At 46.2% G+C, this 17,300-nt stretch overlaps 2 protein-coding genes across 4 annotated transcripts in view; both read left to right on the top strand.

Annotated features, from left to right (window-relative positions):
* The first annotated feature begins 1,310 nt into the window (after positions 1–1,310).
* Gja8 (gap junction protein alpha 8) lies at positions 1,311–2,642 on the top strand. 2 transcript variants are annotated; one of them, XM_042684052.1, is made up of 2 exons: positions 1,311–1,676; positions 1,737–2,642. In XM_042684052.1, exons 1-2 carry the CDS (start codon positions 1,311–1,313, stop codon positions 2,640–2,642), a joined length of 1,272 nt encoding a protein of 423 aa, XP_042539986.1. The 2 variants fall into 2 exon arrangements, with proteins under 2 accessions (XP_042539986.1, XP_042539976.1); XM_042684042.1 differs by having other exon boundaries at positions 1,311–2,642.
* A 7,908-nt stretch (positions 2,643–10,550) lies between these two features.
* Positions 10,551–17,300, top strand: part of LOC122105288 (Golgi pH regulator A) — a 44,651-nt gene continuing 37,901 nt past the window's right edge. For both annotated transcript variants that reach the window (XM_042676481.1, XM_042676472.1), the window contains exons 1-5: positions 10,551–10,702; positions 13,609–13,668; positions 15,325–15,428; positions 16,328–16,434; positions 17,086–17,187. In XM_042676481.1, coding sequence (XP_042532415.1) covers positions 10,661–10,702; positions 13,609–13,668; positions 15,325–15,428; positions 16,328–16,434; positions 17,086–17,187 — 415 coding nt within the window. In that variant the 5' untranslated portion in view covers positions 10,551–10,660. The remainder of the gene's footprint in view (positions 10,703–13,608; positions 13,669–15,324; positions 15,429–16,327; positions 16,435–17,085; positions 17,188–17,300) is intronic.

Here is a 17,300-nt window from a genome sequence, read left to right as displayed (position 1 = left end):
TTTTAGTGGTGATCAAGGAGTTATGCATAAATTGCTTTATGGGAGCAGGGTGCCAGTGACTCACAGCTATAATCCTAGCTATTCAGGAAGCTGAAATTTGAGGATCAGGATTTCAATCCATCCTGGGCAGGTAAAGTACATAGGACTCTTTCATGAACCACTACAAAATTGGAAGTAGAGATGCAGAGTATGTGATAGAATACTAAGCTTGAGTGAAAAAAGTAAGGGACAATGCCCAGGCTGTGAATTGAAGCCCCAAGATTGGCACAGACACATACACAAAAAAAAGCTGTGGCTCAAGTGGTAGAGTGGCAGCCTTGAATCCAAGAGGGAGAGGCCCTGAGTTCAAATCCCAGTACCAGCACCAAAACAAAATGAAAAAAAAAACACAAAAAACAAATTAATGGATTGTTTCAAACCACTCCTGAAGTGAATGAAAAGAGGTATGCCTATGAAATTCAGGTTACAGAGGAAGCTAATGGAGGCAGATTGATATTGTTTGTGTCTGTGTCTGTGTTGGTCCTGGGATTTAAACTCAAAGCCTGGGCACTGTCCCTGAGTTTTTTGTTTTTGCTCAAGGCTAATGATGCTCTACCACTTGAGCCATAGCTCCACTTCCAGCTTTTTTTTTGCTGGTTAACTAGAGCTAAGAATCTCATAGACTTTCCCGCCCAAGCTGGCTTTGAACTGCGATCCTTAGCTCTAGGCCTCCTGAGTGGCTAGGATTATAGGTGTGAGCCACAGAGCCCAGCCAAGAAGCAGATTCTTTTATGTGTCTTTTGTCCCCTAGAACTAGTCCCCACAGAAGTGTCTTGACATGGTGATGGCTGTGGTAATTGGGGGTGGGGATGGCCCTTGGGGTTGGAGAAGTGGCTCATTTGGTAGAGGGCCAACCAATGCACGAGGGTCAGGTACAGAGTTCCAGATCTGGATCTAAAAAAAAAAAGCCAGAAAGGCAGACCTGTTCCACATCTGCACTCACCTCCTTCCCCTCTTCCCTCCCTTTCTCCTCTCCCTTCCCTCTCTTTCCCTTCTCTATCCCCTTCCTTCTCTCCTCCCACTTCCCTCCCCATGCTCTCGGGCTCCTTCCCCCCCATCCCTCTCCCTCCATCCCCCCCTCCTCCCCCTCCTCTCCTTTCCTTCCTCCATCCCCCTCCCCTTCTCCCCCCTCTTTCCCATCCCTCTCCCTCCCTGGTACCCTCCTCTACTCCTACCCCTCCCTCTCCCTTCTCTCCCCCCTCTCCTTCCCTGTCCCCCTGTTCCCTCCCCTTCCCCCCTCTCCCGGACCCCCCCTCCCCAGGTGCGGCGCCATGGGTGACTGGAGCTTCCTGGGGAACATCCTGGAGGAGGTGAACGAGCACTCCACGGTGATCGGGCGCGTGTGGCTCACGGTGCTGTTCATCTTCCGCATCCTCATCCTGGGCACGGCGGCCGAGTTCGTGTGGGGGGACGAGCAGTCGGACTTCGTGTGCAACACGCAGCAGCCAGGCTGCGAGAACGTGTGCTACGACGAGGCGTTCCCCATCTCGCACATCCGCCTGTGGGTGCTGCAGATCATCTTCGTGTCCACGCCGTCGCTGGTGTACGTGGGCCACGCGGTGCACCACGTGCGCATGGAGGAGAAGCGCAAGGAGCGCGAGGAGGAGCCGTGCGCGCGCGCGGGGGCCGCGGGCGGCGCGGGCGCATGCGCGGGCGGCGGCGGCGCGGGCGGCGCATGCGCGGGCGCCGGCGCCGAGGCGGAGCAGGCCAGCATCCGCAAGAGCAGCAGCAGCAGCAAGGGCACCAAGAAGTTCCGGCTGGAGGGCACGCTGCTGCGCACCTATGTGTGCCACATCATCTTCAAGACGCTCTTCGAGGTGGGCTTCATCGTCGGCCACTACTTCCTCTACGGCTTCCGCATCCTGCCGCTCTACCGCTGCAGCCGCTGGCCCTGCCCCAACGTGGTGGACTGCTTCGTGTCGCGGCCCACCGAGAAGACCATCTTCATCCTCTTCATGCTCTCCGTCGCCTTCGTCTCCCTCTTCCTCAACATCATGGAGATGAGCCACCTGGGCCTCAAGGGCCTCCGATCGGCCTTCAAGAGGCCGGCCGAGCAGCCCCTGGGCGACCTGGCCGCCGAGAAGCCGCTGCACTCCATCGCCGTCTCCTCCATCCAGAAGGCCAAGGGCTACCAGCTGCTGGAGGAGGAGAAGATCGTCTCGCACTACTTCCCCCTCACCGAGGTGGGCATGGTGGAGGCCAGCCCGCTGGCCGCCAAGCCCTTCAGCCAGTTCGAGGAAAAGCTGGGCGCGGGCACCTTGGCCGACGTGCCCCGGGCCTACCCGGAGACGCTGCCTTCCTACGCCCAGGTGGGTGCCCCGGAGACCCCGGCTGACGGGCAACCCGCTGCCACCGATGGGGCTGAGCCTGAGCCCGAGAAGACCTCCGATGGGCCCGAACCGCTGGGCGCGCCCGAGGGGGAAAAGGCCGAGCCCCCGGGGGTCGGGAAGGAGGAGCTGCCGGCCGAGAAGATCTCCAAACCGGGCCTCCCGGCCGAGAAGGCCCCTTCACTCTGTCCCGAGCTGACCACCGACGACAGCAGGCCTCTGAGCAGGCTGAGCAAAGCCAGCAGCCGAGCTAGATCAGACGATCTGACCATCTGAAGGGGCGCCCGCCCCCAGCCCATCAGGGCGGGGCAGCAGTGACCCCAGAAGGTGCCGGCCCACATACTTTGATTCTTCCACGTCCCCCCTCTGCCCCACCCCACGCCGGGGTGGACAGGTGCTGTCCCCGTAACCGTGCATGCTGTCCAATGAAGAAATCCGTTCTGTATAACACCCTCCCACACACACACACACATACACACCACAAAGTAAAGCCATTGTCCAAGCCAAGCGCCCACTCGCGTGTGAACTGTCCTGTGTCTCCACCCCAGCAGCCTGTGGGGGGACTTGGCTTTCCTCCCCCTTTCTTCATAGAAACCCCACAGAACGGTGGTTACCTCGAAGCCTTATTTTTTTTTTTAAATCAGTCCTGTCTCAAGCTCACACCCAACCGACTCCATCCATGTGACCACATATCAGGGCTGTCGATCCCAAATGGCAGCTTGGTGCTGGTGGGTCACCCCTGTCATCCCAGCCACTTGGGAGGCTGAGATCAGAAGATGGAGGTTAGAAACCTGTTTTCTGCCCACAAGACTCTCTCCAATAAACAATACCAAAGCTGGACTGGAGGCATGGATCAAGTGAGAGTACCAGCCGCGAGCAGTGAGCACCTGAAGCCCAGACATGAGGACCAGATACTGGCACCAAAACAAACAAAAAAAATAAAAATTGAAATAAGACCTACAGGATCCAGACAAGTGATCTCAATGGCTAGAGTGGGCCTGTTGTAATTCCATGGAGAGAGATGGGGTCGCGCAGGTTGGAGAGCTAGGCAGTTCTAGTGTTACCTGACCATCTGATTTTTCAGGAAAAACCAGAGCAAGGCACTGGTAACTCATGCCTCTAATCCTAGCTATTTAGGAGGCTGAAATCTGAGCATCATGGTTCAAAGCCAGCCTGGACAAACAATGCTGAGAGACTCTTATGTCCAAATAACCAGCCAAAGCCAGAAATAAGTGGTACAGTGCCAGCCGTGAGTGGAAAAAGTCAAGCAAGAGCACAAAGCCATGGGTTGGAGCCCCAGCACCAGCACACAGCAAGAGAGAGAGAGAGAAACCACAAGTTGGAACTTTTGAGATTTCCCAAAAATAATTCACTTTGGTAACCAAATAACTGTGTCCAAGCCAAATTTAACCTGTGGGGCACCAGTCTGTAATGTCAGCCCGGCGGTCCTATAGAATTTGTCCAATTATTTACAGTCTCAACTTGTTTTTGTAGCTTCCAAACCTCATTTCACCGCTCTGGAATGTCAAATCATCAGTCCAGATGTCCAAATGTCTGACCATTTTGGGGGTTACTGTAACCCCAGAGGTCTGAAGCAGTGATGTTCTTTGTATTGGAAGGAATTCTGCTCTGGGCACCATCAGAGAAAGCCAGCAAGGTGCCAGATCCTCTCCCTGGAAAATGAAAATGCTCTGGCAGCCTGGTCACAATTTTTTTCCCTTAAAGCAACAAAGATTTTTTTTCTTTTTTTCTTTCTTTTCTTTTTTTTTTTAATCTCCTCTTCCAAAATGAGTGCTTAGCCTAAACTCTACACTACCTTTAATCAGAGGCTAGGAACAAGCTAGAGGACATCTGCTCAAAGGCCTGGATTGAGGGATGTCAGCTCCTAGGCCTAGCTCAAGCATAAGGTGAATACCAAAAAGTCCATCTGGCCAGGCGCTGGTGGCTTTTGCCTGTAATCCTAGCTACACAGGAAGTCGGTCTGAGATCACCGCTTAAAGCCAGCCACGCAGACAAACTGTGAGACCTTATCTCCAAATAACCAGCAAAAAGCAGGAAGTGGAGGTGTGGCTCAAGTAGCAGAGTGCTAGTCTTGAGTGAACAAGCCAAATGAGAAAGTGAGGCCCTGAGTTCCAGTCCCAGTACTGGCACCCAAAAAATAAAAACTAAAAAAGAGCCATCAGAGGATACTAAAAGGGGAGCCTCTTACTCTACAAAATGGATGCTGAAATATTTAGGGACCAGACCAGGTCAAGTTTTATCCCTGAAAGGTATAGAGAAGCTAAAAGAATTGAGAGAAATCCCATAGGTCTTCTGGCCTGTGTCCCTTCAAACCAGCATGTCTCAAATATAAAGCCAGTCAGGGGACAATCTTAAATTCAAGTACATGTCTCATAAGGGGCAATTTTACCCAGAGCCAATCAATTTTCAGAACAGAGAAAGTAGTAACTAAGATAATTCATCTAAAGCGAAACTATGCCAAAGTTGTTGACTGCAGTGCCAGGAATAGGAGAGTAGAAAACTAGACAAGAGATCAATAGATCTCCTCACCAAAGGAGTCCTTTGTTCTGTCTTCTCCCCTACTAACAACACCCCAAAGTTTGGAAGTCCTTTTCGTTCTCTTGTTATTACGTTCCTTTTAACACCCTCATTCCACATAAGCCTCTCCAAAGCAAGCCATACTATCCCCCATTACAATTAGTCTAGTCATTCTAAAGCAAAGTGCCCTAAAAATTGTTTACTCAAAGGTGTGGCTGTTTGATAATTACTTTTGGGGAATGGTATTTAAAAGAGAAAGCCTGCCAGCACCCATGGTTCACACCTGTAATCCTAGCTACTCAGGATTGAAATCTGAAGATTGGGGTTCAAGCTCAGCCCAAGTGAATAAATCCATGTTAACAAGCAAAAAAGCCAGATCTGTGACTCAAGTAAGTGGTAGAGCACCAGACCTGAACAGAAAAAAAAAACCAAGTAAGAGTACAGAGCCCTGAGTTCAAGTCCCAGCACCAGCACATTAATTAATGAAAGCCTAAAATATATTTTGCCTGAGATACCCAAAATGACAACCCTTCAGTGGTGGGATGCATTGAGGAATGGACAGTTGAAGTGAGGAGATACATTTATCTTGCAGACAGGTGACTTTCTGGCTAAGGCTTGACTCATAACCCTTGCAGGTAGTGTTGTTTTCCAACATAGACCTTGTGTGTGGTTAGAGAAGTAATCACATCTCCCAAATGAGAACCAGGCAGGGTATCTTTATGCTCAAAGGCTACAGTTTTAGGTGAGCATCCCTGATTAGTACCAGAAAAGTATCTATCTCCATTGGTACAAGAAAGAAAAGAAGGCAGGCAGGAAGGAAAAACGATTATCATCCCGTTTTAACTGAATCTGTGAGTCTGTTTGGAACCAGTCATAGAGCTGCAGATCAGGGCTGTCAGTTTCCTTGCCTCAGCTGGGAAATAACTGAGTGAGCTTTTTTTTTCTCTCCCAGACAAAGCAGCATCCTGCTTCAATATCTGTGCTGGCTCTGCCTACACAGAAATTTCCATTTTCCCTGTTAACCTTCCCAACAAAAGCAGGGAGCTGCTGGGAGTCAATGGCTCACACCTGTAATCCCAGCTGCTTAGGCTCAAGTGGTAGATCACCAGCCTTGCACAGGGAAAAAAAAAAAAACAGGCAAGATCTCAAGGCACTAAGTTCAAATCCCAGTACTGGCACAAAAAGAAAGAGGGAGTCTATTTTGGAAGAAATAGACGTAGGCATCAAGTGACTGAGATGCTCTTTCTAAGTCTTCCATTTAGTAACTGTGTCCTTATTGTCTCTCAGACCTCAGTTTTCTATCTGTAACCTAGAGATGGCACTTACCACCTAGCTACCTCCACAGGAATGAACGAGTTGGCACCACACAGAGAGCCTGCCAAACGGTGACAGTTTTCTGAGAGCTTCCTCCAACTGCAGTTATGCCTGGCACTTACCTGGCTAGAATTTTTCAATGTTAGGAGACACTCTGAAGATCCCTTTTCTCAGAGAAGACTCAACAAAATTTTGATTCTTACTTTTAATAGGAACTTTCATCAACCACATGAACTGACTGAGGACCCAGTGACCGTGGCTCACGCCTGTCAACCTAGTCACTCAGGAGGCTGAGATCTGAGGATCACAGTTCAAAGCCAGCCCAGTCAAGCAAACTGGAGAGACTCTTATCTCCAACTAACGAAGAAACTGCAAGAAGTGAAGCTGTGGCTTAAGTGTTAGAGCATCAGCCTAGAGTGAGAAGGTTAAGCAAGAGTGCAAGGCCCTGAGCTCAAGCCTCAGTACCAGCATTAAAGAAAGAAAAACCTAGTATCTGGGTCACTTCATAAAGGCCTCTCTGCTCCTCACCATGACTTAACACACAGAGGAAGTACCCACATAGCACTGGATAACTATTCTTGCAAGTCCCCAAAAAACACATAAAGAAAAGTAGCTACCCCTGGGACAGTCTCTCACTCAAGGCAGGATAGAGTTCATGGCTGCTAAGAAAGCTCTCTCCTGGAACTCATCAGCCCATGCCATAAGGAAGGCCACGGACTAGAGCAACTCAGGCCACTGCTCCATCCAGCATTAGTCATGTGTGTGGTAAGAATGGGCCCAGGACCCCAACAGCATCTCCCTTTCCACTCCTCCAACCTCCTCTTCCCTTCTTCCCTTGACCCCGCAGGAGCCTTCCATGCCTCTCCTTGTACAAATGATTGACAATCCAAGTTAGCAAAGTCTAGATGAAAGAGGTAGGAGAAGATTTGGATGGAAAAGGTTTGAGTTCAAATAAAACATGTAAGATGCAGCAAGTGTGTGCTTGGCAGCCATTGTGAATAGATGGAGAGGATTTCCCTTATTATAGTTATGTTATTAGCACTAAATATGGGCTTGGGAAAGGGAGAAGAAAAGGAAATGAAATTTGAGGTTCACAAGTTGGGTAAGAAGCCAGGTGCTGGTGGCTCACACCTATAATCCTACTCAGGAGGCTGAGTTCTGAGAATTGAGGTTTGAAGCCAGCCTTGGGCAGAGACATCAGAGAAACTCTTACTTCCAATTAACCATCAAAAAATGCAGGAAGTGGAGGTGTGGCTCAAGTGGTAAGGTGCTAGCCTTGAGCAAATAATGCCTAAGTATGAGGCCCCAAGTTCAAGACTCAGGACCAAAACAAAGTGGTAAGGGGCCTCCAAGTAGCAGTGGGACTGACTATAGTCTCTAGCCTCAAAGCCCTCTGGAAGTTCCCCCAGGGCATTTCAGAATTCTAGAAAATTTCCTGGATTTACCTAGAGAGAAAAGGAGACAGTTCCTTTGCCTTTTCTGTATCTGCTTTTTTATTCCACCTGTGAAACAGGAGACTAAAGGTTGAACAAAGAAGCACAACCTTCACAAGCTAGCTGGGGAAATCTCTGGTGAAAGAGGCATTGGTAGAATATCAGACCTCTATTCTTCAACCCTCCCCATTCTGTATCAGACTAATAATCACTGTTAGACTGTTACAAAACGAATAAAACTAACTGAACTTTTCACCACGGTTGTTGTTTTTTCTTGATTTATCTTGTTTTTTCTTGATTAGTGAAGAGCCTGCCTCAGTCTCTAGATATTCTTCTTTTGGGATTGGGGACCTAAGAGGGGAAAGAAGAAGTGGAATACTGGTAAACCTTGAACAACCAGCTCTCTCCAGGATAAAGTAGTCCAGGATAAAGAGACTGGTGGCTCATGTCTTAATCCTTAGCTACTCAGAAGGTTGAGATCTGAGGATGGCAGTTTGAAGCCAGTCTGAGAAGGAAAGTCAATATAACCATTATCTACAATTAACCAGGAAAAAAAGCCAGAAGTGCAGCTGTGGCTCAACTGGTAGAATACCATCTTTGAGTGAAAAGGCCAAGTAAAACTGGGTGCCAGTGGCTCACGCCTGTAATCTTAGTTACTCAGGAAGCTTGACATCTGAGGATCACAATTCAAAGCCAGCCAGGGGAAGAAAGTCTGAGACTGTTATCTCCAATTAACCACCAGAAAAACAGAAGTGGCACTGTGGCTTAAAGTGGTAGAGCATTATTCTTTAGCTGAAGAGCTCAGGGACAGCACCCAGGCCCAGAGTTCAAGCCCCATGACCAAAAAAAAAGGCCAAGTAAGAGTGTGAGGCCCTGAGTTCAAGCCCCAGTACCGACAATAAACAAAGTAATAAAAAAATAAAATCTTAATTTCAAACCTTTCTTCAAAGAAAAGTTTACATCATGATTCACACAAGCCAAAAAAGAAAAGAGTTTAAAGAATTCAAGAATACAAAATAGGAAAGGGCTATTGATGAAAAATGACACTTAATTACCAAATTAACACAAAATTAATTGAATGTAACTATAATAATCCTTTTCCTCTCCTGGTTCCAGGGCTGGAATTCTAGGCCTCAAATTTGCTAAGCAGGCTTTCTGCTTCTTAAGCATACCCTAGGTAAGTAATTTTCAGATAGGATCTTATTTTTTACAATTTTTTATTGGTATTATAAAGGTGACATATAAAGGGCTTACAGTTACATAAGTCAGGGAAAGAGCACATTTCTTTTCTTTTTCTTGGGTGGGGGGGGGGGGTCTGGTTGTGGGGCCTGAACTCTGGGCCTGGGCACTGTCCCTCAGCTCTTCAGCTCAAGGCTAGCACTCTACCACTTGAGCCACAGTGCCACTTCCGGCTTTTTTCTTTTTGCTTATGTGGTGCTGAGGAATCAAACCCAGGGCCTCAGGCATGCAAGGCAAGTGCTCCACCACTGAGCCACCTTCCCAGCCCCAAGAGCACATTTCTTTTTGGACAATGACACCCTTTCTTCACTTTCTCCCAGTTTTTCCCTCTGGTCCCCACCCACAAGTTGTAGAGTTCATTTTCAATATACTGTCTAGTGAGTACCACTGCTACATTTGTTTACCCTTGACTCTCCATTTCTGTGTTATGGGTCTTGATTTTTTGCCCATACTGGCTCAGTCCACAATATTCCTATTTATGTCTCCTGTATAGGTGGGATGATTGGTGAGTATCACCTAGACCAGGGGGTTGTTAATTGTTGTTGTTGAGATGAGGTCTCTTTTTGATTAAGTTGGCCTTGAACCAAGATCCTCTGATCTCTACCTCCCAAGTATTTGGCGGCTGGCCAAATGTGATTATTATTATTATTATTATTAATTAATCATTATTAATTTTAAACTAAGATTTAAAATCACAGATTATGGCAGGCACTGGTGGCTCACATATATAATTCTAGCTACTCAGGAGTGTGAGATCTGAAGACTGAGATTTGAAGCCAGCAAGAGCAGAAAAGTCCATGAGATGCTTATCTCCAATAAACTACACAGTAAAAGCCAGAAATGATTCTGTGGCTCAAAGGGTAGAGAGCTAGCTTTGAACACAAAGAGACTCAAGGACAGCGCCCAGGGCCTGAGTTCAAGCCCTAGGACTGGCATATCATCATCATCATCACCATCATCATCCAAGATTATATTAACATAAATTTATAAATTGTGAGGGGTGCAGGGAATAAGGGAGAAGAATGTGAGAAAGTAGAAATGCCTCTATTTTCTCAACTTACAACAATATTATTTTAATTTTTTATTTAGTAAATAGAAAAATATTGGGTAAAAAGGTTATTTTGAAACAAAATGCTTCTAAAATACTACTGGGGAAAAAAAGAATAAGCCAGACACTGTGGCTCACGCCTGTAATCCTAGCTACACAGGAGGCTGAGATCTGAGGATTGAGGTTCAAAGCCAGCCGGGGCAAGTAAAGTCTGTGAGACTCTTACCTCCAAAAAACAACTAGAAAACTGGAAGTGGTGCTGTGGCTCAAGTGGTAGAGCACTAGCCTTGAGCTGAAGAGCTGAGGGATAGCGCCCAAGGCCAGAGTTCAAGCCCCACAACCGGCCAAAAAAAAAAAAAGATAAGTATCTCACGAACTGCCTAAGCTGGCTTCGAACCCCGATCCTCAGATCTCAGCCTCCCCAGTAGCTAGGACAGCAGGTAGTGCTTTAGAGCTTCTGGTTCCCGGTATTAACTAACACCCACCCCTTTCAATCGGGCCGCCCTTCATTAGGCCCCGCCCTTAGCTCCCAGAGTCTGCCCCGCCCCCTCTAGCCGAAGGCCGGATGTCGCCGCTGATTGGCTGAAGGAGTCGCAGTTTGCTTGCGTCAGTGTGAAGCCCGGACTTGCCTGCGACTGCCGGCGGGCAAAGGCCGCTCGCGAGCCAGGGCTGGTGGCCCTAATGTGGGGCTGTCATGGGGCGTGAGGAGCGGAGACTTCACCATGAGTTTCCTGATCGACTCAAGCATCGTGATTACGTCCCAGGTGAGTCCCCGCCCCCCCCACGTCCCGCCTCTCCTGAGCCTCTCTCTGGGCGTTGGGAAGGAGGTCGGCGACGCCTGAGCCCCCGGGAGAAGGCGGCCTCTGCTCGCGCCCCCAACCCAGCGTCCACCCCCAGACTCTCTGGGCCGCTTTTGAGGGGCTTCACCCGGTCCCAGCGTTAGGAGCTCAAGCCACGACGAGGGCGGGTTCCCACAGATCCCGGGGGGACTTGGGGACGACGTCGCGGACCCCGAGTGGTCCAGGTGCGGGCGTTGGGCCTGCCCTCCGGGGCTGAATGCTCAGGGTTATCGGGCCCTGGCTTGGGGTGCAGCAGTGTTTGCCCAGTGAGTTGGAAGTGTAAGGCACCCTTCACTCTGCTCGCCAATCCCTCTTTTCTGATCGTCTTCAGACCCGTGTTTCTTGCCCCAGTCGGCCACCTTTGTTCATTCCCACAGTCACCATATATCATTTATTCCCACTGTGCAAAAAAAAAAAAATTAAGACACGGCCATTCTGGCACACTAGGCGCGTGTCTACTGAGCTTTCTGATTTTTAGGACCTTTATCGTTGCTCAGTTTATTGTCTTCCTAGTATTTATCGTTTATGTATTTATTTTTTGAGATTTGCTGTATACTCACCTCCAAATGAAAGCTCCGGAGAAGTAATTGTTGGAGCCGGGCACAGGTGGCTCACACCTGTAAATCCTCGCCACTCAGGAAGTTGAAAGCCCGAGGATCCTGGTTCAAAGCCAGTCTGGGATAACAGGTCTTCTAGACTTTTGTCTGTAATTAACCAGCAAAGGGCTGGAAGTAGAGGTGTGGCTCCAGTGGTAGAGCCTGAGGCTTGAGTGAAAAAGCCAAACGAGAACGTTAGACTCTGAGTTCAAGCCCCAGTACTAGAATCAAAAAGAGCCACACACACACACACACCATTTTATCTGTTTTATATGAACTGAAAGTTTTATTTGAAATAAAATCTAAAATCACAGCAGACAGCATCTTCATTTATCAATGAAGCACAAACTCCTTAGTATGGTTTATAAGGTTACTAGATTGGGATGCTGGCTGTTGTGTGTGTGTGTGCGCACACGCACGTATGTGTGTGCATGTGTATGTGCATGTGCATGTGTGCCTGTGTTTTGTTTTGGTGCCAGTACTGGGGCTTGAATTCAGGCCAGGATGCTATGCCTTAGCTTTTTTTTTTTTTCTTAAGGCTGGCACTCTGCCACTTGATCCATAGTTCTACTTCCAGTTTTTTGCTGGTTAATTGGAGATAAGAGTGTTTTACAACTTTCCTGCCCAGGCTAGCTTTGAACTACAGTCCTCAGATCTCAGCCTCCTGAATAGCTAGGATTACAGGCATGAGCCGTCAGCACTTTAAGCTCTTAAGCACTGGCTCTCACCCTGTCTCTCTTTACTGAAGACTAAGCTTCTTAACCTGGTAGTACTATTATTCCTTCAGATTTTCAGTCACATCTCTTTCTAGACCTTTGCTCATATTCCTCCATTTCTTACTCCTGGCTACCTCCTATTCAGCCTTCATACCTCAGCTTGAATATCCAAGTAGCCTGTCCCAGACTGGATTGACAGTGGATGGTATACATGCTGCCATAGTACTCCACACCCACTTCCCTTTATAACAACACCACCAGACTTTGGGTTGTAATTACTTGTCATTCTTCTCCTTGGAGAGCAATTATTTGCTTTCTTATTCACCATATATCCTAGGACCACCTGGTACTAATAAATATTTGTTGAATAAAAGGGTGAATTAATGATTCAAGGAAGATACCTTCAGTTCTTTAATACTCGTCTCGCTAATAATGGCTGTCTTTTCTTTTTAATCTATAGCTACTTTTCAACTTAGAGACCATTTTTATGGCAGTAGCAATTATCTAACCTAATGTTTTGAGCCATCTATTCAGATAAGATTTATCAGTTCCAAAGTACACTTTCCCCCAAAGTCAAAAGTCTACTGCACACAATTCTAAAACTATTATTCTTTTAAATCAGAAGTTGCACACCTTCCACGTATGTACGCACTTTCCTCATGCATACTTTTCAGATCTTGTATAATCTTTCCAGAATTTGTATTTATTGTAAATGCAATAAATTGTCTTTAAAACAAACAATGCTGAGCAAGCCAGCCCTGAGGACCTGAGTTCAAGCCCCAGTACTGGTGCGTGTGCATACACACACACACACACAATATTTACATTTACTCTAGAAGTCATTTGGAAGGCAGAAAATAATTTCATTCATAAAATTCCTAGCTAATACAAGAAGAAAACTGGAATTATGTCAGAGAGAGAGAGTGTGTATGTGTATTTGTAAACAGAAGGTTCTGTTTACTAGTGAAAAACGAGCTGTCAGCTTGTGAGCTGCCATGTAACAGTTTGACTCAAAATCAATAAAGATGGGATCCTACACTCTTGTCTTCACACTGACCGAGATGGAAACTTTCTGTAGACTCAGCAGGGTGGTGGAGAGGCGAAGAATGTTCTCTGAAGGACACATACAAAAAGTACTGTCTTTCTACTCCTGTTTCTATGTCAACTTGTCTTTGGAGTTTTTGTTTGTTTTTTAATACTTGAAAAAAAAGGGATTACCTGTAAGCCAAGAGTTCCTGTGCCCTTGCTTGGTAACTTCTCTGACTCATAAAATGATTAGCATAACATATTTTTCTGTAACAGGAATTATTTTATTTAAGAGCATTTCACTTCTCTTTTTAGAGTTGTGAGTGAATCTTATCTTTATTCTCTGAAATAAGTTGTCTAAGTAGACAATTGTATTAAAATATATTCATATATCACTAATATAATATTGACATATAATTAACATCATAAAATAGTCACTATGAGGCATTGCCCTAAAGAAGATGTATATTAATATTCTTTGTCCTTTTTCTAGATTCTGTTTTTTGGATTTGGGTGGCTTTTCTTCATGCGCCAGTTGTTTAAGGATTATGAGGTAAGGAGAGCTGTGGATTATACTATATGAATTTAAATTATTTAAGCTGGGATGAGAAAAATGCTCTGTTAAAGAAAGGTCATGATGGGCTGGGGAGGTAGCTCAGTGGTAGAGCGCTTGCCTTGCATGCCTGAGGCCCTGGGTTCGATTCCCCAGCACAATATAAGCAAAAAGACAAAAACCAGAAGTGGCGCTATGGCTCAAATGGTAGAGCGCTAGCCTTGAGCTGAAGAGCTGAGGGGCAGCGCCCAGGCCCAGAGTTCAGGCCCCACAACTGGACCCAAAAAAAAAAAAAGAAAGGTCATGTTCATTTCCAGGTAACTTTTGCCAAATGAGAAACCACGTGCAGTGGTGAGGTACCAGCCTATGATTTGTACATTTAAAAGTGAAAAGGTGGGGCTGGGAAGGTGGCTCAGTGGTAGAGTGCTTGCCTTGCATGCATGAGGTCCTGGGTTTGATTCCCAGCACCACATAAACAGAAAAGGCCGGAAGTGGTGCTGTGGCTCAAGTGGTAGAGCACTAGCCTTGAGCTGAAGAACTGAAGCAGCCCAGGCCCAGAGTTCAGGCCCCATGACTGACTAAATAAATAAATGTGAAAAGGTGTTGTGTACAGGAATGGGAGGGGGAGCTGGGGAAAAGTGAAGGAAAGGATGACATTGTCCAAAAAGAAGTATAAAAAATCTGGGCACTGGTGGCCCACCCTTGTAATCCTCCCTATTCAGAAGGATGAGATCTGAGGATTGCGGTTCAAAGCCAGTCTGGACCAGCAGTCTATGAGACTTATCTCCAGTTAACCAGCAAAAACCTGGAAGTGGGACCATGGCTCAAGTAATAGAGAGCCAACACTCACACCCTGAGTTCAAGCCCCAGTACTGGTATGATGAATGGATGAATGAATGAATGAATGATGAATGAATGAATGTATGTGAAAAAAAACTAATCTACATATGTCTCAGGAGCAGGAGACATCATTCCTTAGTCATAAGGACATGTTCCTACAGCAATTCTTTTTTGGGAGAGAATTTGTGTCCTAAATATTTGTCTATGTACCTGTGAATTACTAGTCTCACATTTTCAGTTAATGCTAAAATCCTAAGGCTAAAACTGGTTTTTATTTTCAGCCTTAAACTGGACATTTCTTAAGTGATTCTCCTTATTCAGAAATAAAAGCAATAGTTATAGATTACCAGGTCATTTCTAGAATATTCTTGAGTAATTTGAGAGGGTGTCAGAAAGTGCCTGGAGCTCTAGAGATTCTCCTCTGTTGAATACTTGAAGGCTTTGACAGGAGGTTCCAGAACTGATGCAAGATGTGCAGAGGGCCAGCTGTGAGCCAGACGGCCAAATGAGAGCACCAAGTGCCTGAATTCAATCCCTGGAACTGGCACAGCAACAAAATTTGTGTGCAGATCCGTGGGTGTTTTTGTCAGCAAGCGTGGGAGTTCTAAGTACCGCTCTGACCCTTTCCCTCCATCCTTTGCTCTGTCCTCTATAACCACAAGAGTGGGGCCTGGCACTCACCAGTACTTCCTACTTTGGTGTACTTTTGATCCAGGCCCTGCTTCTAACGTCTTGAGAATTTTTCCAACCTAAGTATTCTGACTTGTCACTAGGAGGAGATTTTCCATTTAATATTTCTTTTTTGACTTTCAACAGGTGCGTCAGTATGTCGTACAGGTGATCTTCTCTGTGACTTTTGCGTTCTCTTGCACTATGTTTGAGCTTATCATCTTTGAAATCTTAGGTGTGCTGGACAGCAGGTGAGTAAGGACTCCAGAGCCATTCCTTGCAGAGTTTGCCCATGCCTGATAATGTATAGGTCACCTGAGTTGCATAGTAAAAAGCCCAACCTGGGAATAGCTCAGCCTTGGATACTGTAGCAGTCTTCCTACCTGCAGGTCTCATAAACTTGGTAACTAGTTTGGGAAAGATCATGAGTTATGGGGGGGAAAATGTCTGACCATTTGCTCTGAAGAGCTCACTACTTGTGATGTGATATGAGAACCTAGGTCCCAGCTTCTCTTCTAGAGGCTTTTTTTTTTTTAATCAGTCAAGGCTTGAACTCAGGATTTTGGTGCTGTCCCTGAGCTTTAGCGCTACCACTTTGAGCCACAGCTTCATTTCTGGTTTTCTGGTGGTTAATTGGGAAATAAGATTATCAAACTGCAAAACAAATTGTTTAAATAGGGGTACAGGTGGACCCATTGCTACAATGAGAGGTACAAGACATTATGTTGAAAAACGAAATTTACAACTTTGACGTGGGGGGTGGGAGGTATGGGAAGGGAAAACGAGGCAACAACGCTTGATAGGAAATGTACTCATTACCTTGCTCATGTAATTGTAACCCCTCTGTACGGTATTTTCACAATTAAAAAAAAAATTTTTTTTAAAGAGTATCAAACTGCAATCCTCAGATCTCAGCCTCCTGAGTAGCTCGGATTACTTTCTGGCATTCATTTTTGTGAAAGTGCATATTACATTGCTCAAAAAGACTTCCACCTGATATTTCACACACCCATATACCCTCTTTTGATCAGATAAAACCATGGCCTACTCTCTTCCTTCCCCAACCCCAAGAGCCTTTGGAAGACTAAAAGGGAGGAAAGTTGTTGCTCGACCCCTCCCTTGCAGTGCTATTCCTTGATGTTTCTTTCAGCTCTCGTTACTTTCACTGGAAAATGAACCTGTGTATTATTCTGATCATCTTGGTTTTCCTGGTGCCTTTTTACATTGGCTATTTCATCGTGAGCAACATCTGGCTGTGTGAGTATGCGTCTCCTCCCGTCCCACCAGCACACATTGGGCTGCAGGCTGACAGGGATTTTGGTCCCGCGCAGCTTCATTCCCATACTTCCATAGCTGCTGCTGTCTGGATCATCTCCAGCATCTCAGACTGCTCACAGAAGGAGTACTCAGTGAATAATGAGAGCTTTGTCCTGCCAAGCTTTACTTCTACCCCTTCTATGCTGATTTGTGGTGGTGGTGGTAATGGTGGTACCAGTACCAATACTGAGGCTTAAATTTAGAGCCTCAAGCTCTCACTTAGCTTTTCTAATCAAGAATGGCATTCTACCACTTTAGCCACACCTTCACTTCAGGCTTTTTGTTGGATAATTGGAGATTTGTATGCCCTGGTTGGCTTCAAACTGTGATCCTCAGATCTCAGCCTCCTGAGTAACAAGGATTACAGGCATGAGCTACTGGCACCATCTGTATACTGTTTCCTTAATCGAATCCACATCTTAACTTGAGCCAAGTTTCTTTCAGGGTGTAAGGGATATATTCACTAAAACTTGGGTAGTGACATCACATATCAAGTTAGCAGCCAGCTAAATACTAATTAGCATTAGCATAAGTTTATATTTAAAAAAAAATAGAACAAGCTCTGTAATAGATGATCTTCTCTCCCCTTAGTGCATAAACAGCAACTGCTTTTTTCCTGCCTCTTGTGGTTGACCTTTATGTATTTCTTCTGGAAACTGGGAGAACCATTTCCCATTCTCAGCCCAAAACATGGTGAGTACATGGGGATAGGTGGAATGTGAAGAAGGGTGGTTTGACTTTTTAGTGTTGAATAAAAAGAGGATGTCATTTTTAAACTTTATTCTAAAACACTCCTGACTTTGAAG

Source organism: Dipodomys spectabilis, unplaced genomic scaffold, assembly GCF_019054845.1.
Source record: "Dipodomys spectabilis isolate Male_0828 unplaced genomic scaffold, ASM1905484v1 ptg000002l, whole genome shotgun sequence".
Taxonomy (NCBI): domain Eukaryota; kingdom Metazoa; phylum Chordata; class Mammalia; order Rodentia; family Heteromyidae; genus Dipodomys; species Dipodomys spectabilis.
The sequence above is the reverse complement of the archived record's forward strand: the minus strand, read 5'-3'. Positions and strand labels throughout refer to the sequence as shown.